Here is an 11,072-nt window from a genome sequence, read left to right as displayed (position 1 = left end):
GAATTACATAAACACAGGTAACTTAAGATATTTGTCCAATCTTTAAAAAATGTGTACCAACCAGCAGCACTAAGCTGTACCACAGATATTCCGAAAGTGAACAGAATGTTTTAGCTTTAAATAATAGCTGCTTGAGTTTTGGGGTTTTTTTTGGGGGGGGTCTGAATAATGCAAGAGGAAGAATGAAAAAGCTTCAGTGTTGGTTGTAGTTGTGTTTTTACTGTTCCTAATACTGGGTCACAGAAGATACAAAGGTTTTACAGCCCCACTATAAAACAGCTCTTTATCTTTTCTCCACTAATTCTGTGGTGTCACATTTAACAAAACTAGGAAACTGGAGATAATATGGATGTTTGCAGATTAGATGTCAGGTAATAAATAACACTAATTTCGCATACCTACAAATGTAAAGGCACCTTATCACTGTTTAAGTTTCTCACCCTTTGTAATGCCTGCCAACATTTTAACCCAGGCAAATTAAGGTATTGTTTTTGCTGTTTTTTCACTGGGATAAAATACACAGTCATAATATCCTTTTATCAGATTTCATGGTATAAAAGGACTTTGGTGCTTAATTCAAGCTGTATGTTGCCGAGACAATTTCAGAGCTCCTGTTTTGGAAGATGTATTTATCGTACCTTTTAGTCGTCGTCTTTTCTTTTCATAGTGGTCTAAGTACCAGTTGCCCAAGAAGATGCAGCTGTGACCCTGCCCAGTCAGTGCAATGCTACAGAGCTACAGAGATCCCCAGAGAGATTCCTTTTACCACCAGAAGACTCTACATCAGTCACAGCAAAATTAAACAACTACAGGTAGGAAAAAATCCAATATAAATACTTTCTGTAGTGCACTGTAATCAAAAGCTGGGCTTCCCAGATGGTGGCGGCTTTCAAGTGAAGGGAGAATCTTATTCCATGTTCTAAAACTGATGAAACGCTGCCAGATCTGGGTTTATTTTTACTTACTTTTTAAGGATATGTAAATATATTCCTATAGTGTTTTCATTATTCTACAGTGTTTGAGTGCCAGTTCATGTTGCTGCAATGATATTTGTATGCAACTCAAAAAATAGTAATTTACAACTAGGAGCCAATTTTTGACTTGTTTTTTATATGGTCAAATAACCACTGAATTCCAGAGTCATTTTTTTAATCTTGTTAAAAGCTTTTTCTACTTTTGATACAACATAATACTTTTTCACAGTAAATTGAAAGTTTTTATGTAGCTGGAATAGTTTCCCTAATGAATGAAATTGAAGTTCTTTTTCCCCTCTGGAGTTGCAAGTGTCAGGTACAACTGCTATTAGAAATGGCAGAGGGAGTAAGTTAGTCTAAGGCAGAGCATGAGATGTTTCTAAAAGCAATGCTAGGCCTATCTAATAATCCATATAAACAATAGCAGCTTCTAACTGAAGCTGCCAGCTACTTGTGTTATTAAAAAAGTTTATTCTGGGTTTCTTGAGGCATCACTGGATCACATTATTAAAGGCATGATCAGTTTATGCTCATTTTGCACTACACTCTGGAATGGTGCTTCTGTTTCCTACCCTGAAATATATTTATTTAATAAATTCAACTTCTGTAGATAGACACAAGGGAAATACAACCACCTGTATTATACATGCTTGGTGTGTATCAATTTACTACAAATAATAAGACATGTTCGATTCAAAACAGAATAACCTTAACTGCTCTGACTTACATCTTTGATTTTGCTCTCAGGATTGAATGAAATAGGCTAAGAAGGCAGCTTAGAGCAGCCTCTGGGATACCTGCTGCCCCCTGAGAAATAGTTATTTTACAATTTAACTCTGAGAAAGAGTTTACTTCTCTTTTAGCCGCTACTAATACCTCTGTTTTTCTTGCTTTAGCTCCCATACCTACAAGAGTCAAAGTTCATTGGTGTGATATAGCTATATTGATGGGCTCTAGTTAAACACAAGATCTGTCAAATAAATTCTTTATTGGGAAATACATTTTCTGTGCAAAAAATGTCATTAAAAATGACAAAACAATTAAAATGTTTCCATTAAAATAACACTATCTTAGATCCATTTTCAGGAGATCTACTTTTTTAAATGTAAAACTATATTAGTATGACATTACAGACAGTCTAATCAGAGGGTAAAACATCACTTTGTAGCAAAAAGAGAGCTGACAGGCTTTCAAATATGTCTTGATACATATTAGAAAGACTGGGTGGTTTGTAACAGCATGGATAAATGTTTAAGTCTCAAAACAGCACGTCATAAAGCCTAGCAAAGCATACCAAATAGGTGGAAAATATAAATTATAATAATCCACATTAAGAAGCCTAACATCATAACAGAATGAATGTCTGTATGTTGACCTTCACGTAGCTCTCTGTCACTTAATAAGATGAAAATTAAGCCTCTTAGAGACACACAGCAATCAACTGAGGGAAAGCAGGAAACACTGCTTTTGAACTTAGAGGAGAAAACATGTTGAACTTAGGAAGGCTCACATTTGTTTCAGTTTCCTAAAGACTGTTTAGTCACTTACATATGACTATGCTTTTCTGCTCTTGAGCAATGCAGTTCATTCCTATGGGACTTCTCATGAAAAAGCTTTGCAAGATTAGCCTTCTAATCATCATCAAAACTGGACATGCAATTTTGTAACTGCTATATAGCAATATATATATTACAAAACTGCATTTATAGAAAAAAAATATAAAATGGACAACTTTGTTATTTACTGTTGAGAATATACATTTTTTAATGGAAGTTCCCTCGTTGAACTTAAATGTAATTGATGGAGAAATCTACATCAATAGAGGTTCCATATCTATACTTTCTCACCAACTGCATCATATCTTGCAATGCTTGGAAATGACTTTACAAGATAGAATAAATGTAATCAGAAGGTAGTGACAACTAAGGATACCAAAGCAAAATGAAATCTAACTCCTCTTTCACAACTGTGTGGGCTCTAATTTTTACAGAAGTTAAAATGCAGAGTTTGTAGCTAAGGTAAAGAGATAAAACCCAAAAACATGCAAGAGTTGGATAAACGAAGCTGAAAGGAATCTTTTGACAGTCACCTTTATAAGCTGATTTCACATAGATGAGTATAATAGCCAAATCAGGATCATAGAACAAAATTACTGCCCAGTACCTGCGCTGCAAAAGGACTTGTACTGCCTTCAGTGTAGATTCCTGACTGGGATGAGGGGTTATGCTGTAGAACATGCTCTATAGTTTCTCTCAATGACAGTAAAATGTGCTGGTAGCTACTAAGCCCTGGGGGAAATAGCATGAAGACTATAGTGTTAGTTTAACATCTCTTACTGATGTCGTACTCCTGAGATCTGTAGTGAGATGTTTATTGGACCTGGGAAGGGAAAATGGATGAGGACACTCCTTCCCACCTTTCCCATGCAGAACATCTGTGCATCTTGCTCTGAGCTTTTTGTGATTCCCAGATAAATGATTTTTTAAAAATCAAGCACCTGTGTCAATGGGCAGCATCTCTGATAATTTCAGGAAACTACTGTTTAAGCAACTGGTGTGCTTGGGTAACTCCCGTGTTCACCCTCATTACATGCTTCCTCATATCTCAGCTTGGAGGAAGCTGCCAGATTCACTTAAGTTTGCTTCTTAACTTGAGACACAAGATGGCAAGCTTTGTAAACAAGCCGGTTCCAACAGAGCAGAAAAATAATGAAACAATTAGCATGCCTCTGTATATTATAGTCACAGTCAACATCTAAGTTCCATTTACCACTGCAAAGCATCTATTTATAGCCAACTAACAAAAACTAAGTTCCTGTAAAAGCAATCTGTTCCACAGAGGTGATTTTCAGACCAAGCTAATCTGACACTTTTAGTTTGGTCATCTTAATATGTGAGGTTTTTACTTTAAAGAAGAGGAGAGAGAGTGCGGGGAGAAAAGAAATACAAATGTCGGATATTAGTTTCCTGCCAAAACTTTATAACAGGGAGAGGTGATGATATCCATCTGTACTTCCTCTGGGGAATACACGCTGCAGTGACAATACTGCTGATATATGGAAATGGCTGTATGATGAACTCAAAACTGCTCCAGCAAGCTCCGTTGAGCACAGTGAACATTAGCAACCATCTACTCTCTGCAAAGATTTCTGCCACTGGTGATATTAGTTCTCCATTTTATATAGGCTATGCGCTAGGCAGAAATAAAAGGAATAGCCCTTCTTTAAACATGTGTTTTTTCTCAAAACGCAGACACAATATGGACTTTAACAACAAAATTCTAGAAATGTAAGTAAATACTGGCAAACTGCAGGTACCTATAGAAGCACCTTTATCATTACCATTTCTCTTAGTTTCCATTCTAAATGTGTAGTTTCTTGATATATATTAGCAATTGTCAGAGCATCCAGAAGCAGTAACCAGTGAGGACATCCATAAAGAGATGGTGTACTGTGACATGAATTATTCTGTTCTCTTTAAGATTACTGACTTCAGGAGAATGTCAGCCCTTGAAGAGCTGGTCCTGTCATGCAGTGGCACAGAATCAATAGAAAACAACACTTTCAAAGCTCTGAGCACCTTGAAGTCCCTGGAACTATACAAAAATCAGCTAAAGCAAATACCCACTTTCCTCCCGTCTGGCCTTGAAATCTTAAAACTTGCTGATAACTCCATCAACACTCTGCAAACATCTGATTTTGAAGGTTTGATGAAACTAAGGGTGCTCGATATTCGGAACAACTTGATTGCGACTCTGCCTCCAAGTGCATTTTCTTCCCTCTTCAATTTACAAAGATTGATTCTGGATGGCAACAACATGGAATCTGTGTCTGCACCACTTAAGCTTCCTAGGCTGAAATATCTGAGCATGGCTGATAATAAACTGAACTCGTTCCCAACCAACTTCTTTGCATCTTTCCAAAATCTACAGTTTCTCAGTTTAAGTGGCAACTTTCTGACAAAAGTGCCTCTTGACCTACCTAAATCCCTGCTGTCACTAAAATTAGAGAAAAACCAACTTAAAACAATAAGACTTCGAGACATGAAACACCTAGAAAACCTGTCTGAGTTCTTCCTGTCAGAAAATCAGCTGTCATCAATAGATGGTGCCCAGCTTCTTCCTAACTTAACAACGCTGGAACTCTCCAAGAACCAGCTCCATGCTATGCCACCCAGGCTGCCCAGCAGACTGCAGAAACTCGACTGCAGCAATAACCTGATTCAAAGGGTGACGGCGCAGGACTTCCAAGGACTACAAGACCTCAAGCACTTGTTTCTTGACAACAACGCTGTTAGCATGTTTGAGGCAGGAGCTCTTCAGCAGTGTGCACAGCTTTCGAATCTGGCGCTGGAACAGAATCTCCTAATTTCTATTCCACTGAGGCAAGTGAATCTGAGGACAGCTGGTTCCCAGGTGTCATCTCTCCTTCCTTACATTATGAGAATGAGGGCCAAATTGGAAAAAAAATTATATTCAGACCCAGTCATGGTAGAAGTCTATCCATACCATAAACCCATTGCCATAACTGGCACTAATTAGCACTCTTGTTAGCAGTCTCAGCATAGAAGTAGAGCTGTTTTCATTACATCTGTGGCCCCCAGTGAATCTACTCATTTCACATCTCTCCCTGCCAGTGAGACTACTTTGTTTAATTAGCACACAAATAAAAGGAACCTGCTCGGAGAATATAACAGAATGATTACAGAGAAGTTATACTGCTGCCTGGATTTATCTTCCCCCCTAACACAAAATTAATAGAGCATTCAATAAAAAGGAGAGACAGCGATTTTAAAGCTGATGTTTCTACCAACCCACACCAAGTTTATTAGTGTTAAAATATTAAGATTTCGGGAGCTGAGTATGGTCAAAAAGAATGTGATTTTTTTTAGTGGATATTAGCATTCCCAACTTCATTAAATTCACACGTTACAAAGTAATGCATATAAGCTCTCCAGCTTCAGGCTATAAACAAAATTCCAATGAAAGGAGCACAGAAGAGACATCCCTTGGGCACACTGTGTTCGTTAATGCCCTGCTTACAGGTTCTCTCACATTCATCTGAGTGTTGGTCGTGGCCATTATCAGAAATGCTATGTTAAGCCAAATGGAGGCTGGTCTGATATAAAGTGGCAATTTTATTATTTCAAAAAGCTGTGTAATAAGATGGCATAAAAATAGAGAAGTAATTCGATTAACATCAACGTCTTTAACACAACTGCACTATTTTAAATTTTATTTTTATGGCTTGTGGACAGGTTTAACTAGCCCAAATAAATAATGCAGTAAAATTTCAATTCATTTAGCATCAAGTCCTTTAGCATTTAAATCTATTTGGCATCAGCTTTATAATCGGAAAGTGATTTAGTGGTGTATAAATATTTGATTTCAGTTTAGCTTGACAGGAATGTTTAATGCTTTCTAGTTTCTTTAGTATTGTCTAATCCATCTTATTTTACAACCTTCGTAGTCAAGAGAATTAACAGGAAGGAGTTCTCTATTAGCCTTTAAACAGTACAGCTTTTAAGGAGATATTGGGGACTTTTATTTTCAACTCAACAATGAATACAGATTTCAAGGGGAGGCTGTAAACATGAAAGAGGGGAAAAAATGACAAGATGTAAAATTTATGTACTTAATTTAATTGTCTCATGATCACCAGGTACACATGAATATACCAAAATAAAAGTATTACTTCTGACAGTTATCTGAGAACTCAGTCACCAGCGTCAAAGGTTAAAAAATACAGTTAATGTGCCACAGTTAATGGGTCTTAGTAGTTATTCAGCAGGAATGACAAGAAAGAAAGCTGCTTTTGTTTTTTCTGAGAAGAAGATAATCCACAAGTCCACGTATTTTCAAGACTTGTAGAGAAGAGCCTGTCCTCCATAAAATCTTGCAGGGAGCGGTGAGAATGCAGGGAAGAGTCTGATGATGCTCCCTGGAGGAGCAGCAGCACAGTATGGCTGCCGCACTCAGCTCCCGAGCGAGCGTGGCTTCTCTGCCAGCCGCAGGATCACTCGTCATTACTCCAGTGCCATTATTTTCTCAAGATCAACATAGCCTGAAGTCAAATACTACTGCCGTGAAGCCTAAGTCTAACATTAGTACAATAAGAGTCTTCACAGGTTTAAGGACTTGCTAGTTAGGCTTTAGACTGTAATCAGTCTGGATAAAAATCTAAGGTGATAACCTACTGCCTTTGACACCGATGGCACTAGGGTTTTACCCCAGAGTACCCTTCTGACATTACAGTGTCATATTGGGCAACTATAATCATCGCCTGTGGTTAGGTTTCAAAACAGATTTATTGCAGTCACAAGCATTTGGTAAGATCAGATTTTGTGGAGTGACTCACCATATCAACACGTAAAATTCTCATCTCTCCCAGGAAATACAGCACAGTAGAGAACTGCCCTACTCTTGAAATAGCCCCACTCAAGTTGTGAGATTTACGCAAATACGACAACTACCTTTCAGCCTAAGAGGTCAAACTCAGCTTCACAAAAAGCAGCTGGTGATGGTCACAATGTACCCTCCTAATAATTTTCAAAGGTATCTCGTATCATTACATTGAGATAAACTACCACATCAAACTTTACTAGTTGTGGTATACTGTTGTTCTATTCTAAGTAGCTCTTGGTAGTAGTATTTGTAATTTCCCTGAAAGTTTCAGCAAATAAGTTTCCTTAACATCTCTAACCATGACTCTTAATTTCATCACCTTGCATACTTCTATAGTAAAATGATTTTTAAGGTAATTTCAAATTAATATTGTTAAAAATCCTCCATGCCAATGAACTGGCCTTTCTGTTAAGCAGTTGTCACTAACTACAGCAGGAGGAAATTAGATCATAAATGCGCAAGACTTTTGAAACAGAACAGTCTTATCGTACAAATTTGTAAGATGTATGAAAATAAGTATGATACTGACCCGTCTAGTATTATATCCAGAGATTATCAGCTTTTTTTTTTCTTTTAAATGTAACCAGTTCTAATTCTCTATTTTAAAAGACCATCAAAAAGCACTTCTATTTTCCCTGTTGCAGATTTCTTAAGCAGGATATCATCAAATGGTCTACTTCTGTGATGATTAATGTTTGAATCTGATGGAGAATCAGGAGAACAAAATGGAAGAAAAATTCTAGTTCTTTATGAACTAAAAAAACTTACTAAACAAATCATATATAGAAGTACTTGAAGGAGCAGCATTGCATGCTTTTCTAAACTTTTGCTCTTTCGTGGTGCTATAATTTGGTCGTTGGTGTATTTATGTCATTGAAGAGTACAAAATGCATTTTTAAGCTTGACACTCAATTGAACATATAACTTTATACTGCAGTACAGTGGGACTGCTGTTTAGTTCAGTTGCACAAACACAGTCAGTACAGGTCAGAACAGCAATCATTTGGGAAAGCAGTTCAAGTGTGCATAGACAGTATTCATATAACTTCAAAACAAAAAAAAAAGACATGAACATTTCAGGACCACATCTATTTTGCAGAAGATTGCATTTTTAATTTGTGATAGTTTTATTTTAACAGGTCAGATGTGCCTGGGCAAATACCCATCACCTAATACCACTTGCACAAAGAGAATCAATATGATGAACATAACACCTTTGTGTTGTTTTACTTTTATTCAGACTTCCAGACACCCTTGCCAGATTGGATCTAAAGGGAAATGACATAGAGGACATTGGAGAACAAGAGCTGAAGGACTTGAAACAGCTTCAGGTTTTAAATTTACGGAATAACAAGATATCTGCCTTGGATCGCAAAGTCTTAGAGTATTTACCTCGTCTTCGTCATCTGTATTTAGATGGCAACCCTTGGAACTGCACCTGTGACCTTCTCAGAACGAGAAGAGCATTGGTGGCCAAAAGAACGGATGTCAGGGGAGGACAGTGTGCAGCGCCGGCAGAAAGCCGAGGAGAAAGTTGGATGTCTTCCAAAAAGATTCTGCAGCAGTGTGAAGATAATGTGTCTTCCATGGAAAGTGGCAAAGAGGACAGAATGAACATGAAACCCAATGAAGCCTCCAGTGTTGGAGTAAACGCAGATGATGATTACTATGATTACGAATTAGATTAACCCCACGGTTAATCTGTGGTGAACCTTGAAGTTGTCTAGAGCTGCCCACTACCACCAGCGTCTCTACTGACAACCAGTCTGCTGGTCTGCCATTAACTTTTCCTCTTTAATTTGTACTATAAGAGGTAATAGCTGGTGACAGAAGGGCTATAGTAAGGATGCCATTGTAAACTGAAAATCATAAAAAAATAAATTGTTTTTCTATGCCATTAGTACTACGTAGTTTGAGAGAAGTAAGAATACAATTACTGTCTCTTAGAAAAGCAGTCTGTAGCTCTGTATCAACCTTTTTATAGTAGAACACTCTTATAGTTGCATAAAAACCCCATAAATAAAATCCTGCAATACCGCAAGATACTATTACTAGACGTCTGGCATTCAACACATTTAAACTCACAGGTCTGCAGTTCGAGATGGAGAGTTACACTGATGTGGGCAATTTCTCAGGATTGTTCAGAGATTCTTGCTTTTGAGAAATGAATTTCAGTTTTCCTGAAATATTTGCCTCTTTTATTTATTTTCATAGAATCATAGAATGGTTTAGGTTGGAAGGGACCTTAAAGATACCTAGTTCCAACCCCCCCTGCCATGGGCACTAGACCAGTCTGGCATTGAACACTTCTAGGGATGGGGCATCTGCAACTTCCCTGGGCAATTTTAGACTGTTTTAAATGGCATTAGCCTAAATTAGCTGAGCTCCAGGCAAAACACAAAAGGCTCATCTTCATCACAGCAAATGCAGCAAACAGAAGAACCAGTGTCCCGCTTAATGAGATTTAATACTACTTCCAAAGTTAATTAATAGTGAGGAATGAAAACACTGAAGTCAACTTGACCCAATTCTATTGTTGTAAACAGAAGAAGGGAGATTCTCGGGAAATAGATCTCTACCGCTGGCAAATATTACGATAAGACCAAGTGACACAGAAGTTTTTGGAAGAGTTTATTTTGGTAGCTGAACCAATTATTTTGGTAGCTAATTGACTATAGTATAGCTCACAGTGCTGTGTGTATACTTCTGGGTTAGGAGTACTTCATGTGGGAGTACACACGACAAGCGCCCCCCTTCACTGGCAGGAACTTTCCAGACTTTTGCATGAAAAAAAAAAAAAAAAAAAAAAAAAGACTTAATGGTGTATGCATCAACTCTGATGGATGTACACATTTTATCAGGCAGTTCCCAAAGTGCTTGAAAACTAAACAAAATTGGATTACTGAGACCACTAAAACCAGTGACTTACAAAGAGTAATCTAAGGGGTTTCCTGGCAGTTCATAAATCTCAGCTGATAACTGAGGACTAACAGCAGCAAATTACTTTTCAAAGCAAACAGTTTCTATTATTCTTTATCTTCTGTTGGCATTCAGTAACGGAGTAATCACTCACATTCACAGAGGCTGTTTTGTCAGAGTGCAGCTATTTGGTTATGTCGCCTATGCAAATGCAATTGCCACTTGGGTTCCTTAGGCACCCAACACATTAGGCTATACCACTGGAACAGAAAGACTTAAGTTCTGTTTTCTTTACATTTTAAGATACCATCAGCCACCCAAACTTTTGGTAGCTAAAGATGTAGGTATTTACGGAACAGCACAAGCCTTCCTTGCGCTTTGACTGTGTTATTTGTGCTGGCTAATGGTGGTCTGTATTAGAAGTCCGGGAAGTAGTGATTTTCTGAGCAAGAAAAATATTTTCCTGATACAGAATTTTTCATTCAATTTTATATTGGCAGATTCTTTTAATAGAGTCCTTTAGATATCTCCCTGGGTCGTTTCAGCCCCCCCCTCCCCTCTCCCCGCCCTGACGGCACAGGGCCAACTTGGTAGCTCTGATCTACCTTTTTTGCCTGAAGTGGGATTTCTGCCTTCGGCATCTTCGGGGCCGTTAGGCGCCGAGGCAGCAAAAACCTGGGAACGCCGCGGGTTCGGTGGGAGACCGCAACACGGCAACGGGCGCCCCCGAGGCCTCCCTGTCCCGCCTACCGCGGAGCCGCGCTACCCCCGTTCCCC

General features: G+C 38.3%; 1 protein-coding gene across 1 annotated transcript; it reads left to right on the top strand.

The window, feature by feature from the left end:
* The first annotated feature begins 345 nt into the window (after positions 1-345).
* LOC104284937 (carboxypeptidase N subunit 2-like) lies at positions 346-9,064 on the top strand. The gene is made up of 4 exons (XM_009883324.1): positions 346-371; positions 668-812; positions 4,455-5,356; positions 8,617-9,064. Exons 1-4 carry the CDS (start codon positions 346-348, stop codon positions 9,062-9,064), a joined length of 1,521 nt encoding a protein of 506 aa, XP_009881626.1.
* Positions 9,065-11,072: the final 2,008 nt, after the last annotated feature.

This window comes from Charadrius vociferus, unplaced genomic scaffold (genome assembly GCF_000708025.1).
Source record: "Charadrius vociferus isolate BGI_N301 unplaced genomic scaffold, ASM70802v2 scaffold230, whole genome shotgun sequence".
NCBI lineage: Eukaryota > Metazoa > Chordata > Aves > Charadriiformes > Charadriidae > Charadrius > Charadrius vociferus.
This window is presented reverse-complemented; position numbering and strand designations above follow the sequence as displayed.

Excerpts from the sequence above, each read along its gene's own strand:
- LOC104284937 (XM_009883324.1), top strand. The coding sequence starts at position 346 with ATGGATGTTTGCAGATTAGATGTCAG. Across the intron at positions 372-667 it reads GTTTGCAGATTAGATGTCAG|TGGTCTAAGTACCAGTTGCC; the intron begins GTAATAAATAAC and ends TTCTTTTCATAG. Across the intron at positions 813-4,454 it reads GCAAAATTAAACAACTACAG|ATTACTGACTTCAGGAGAAT; the intron begins GTAGGAAAAAAT and ends GTTCTCTTTAAG.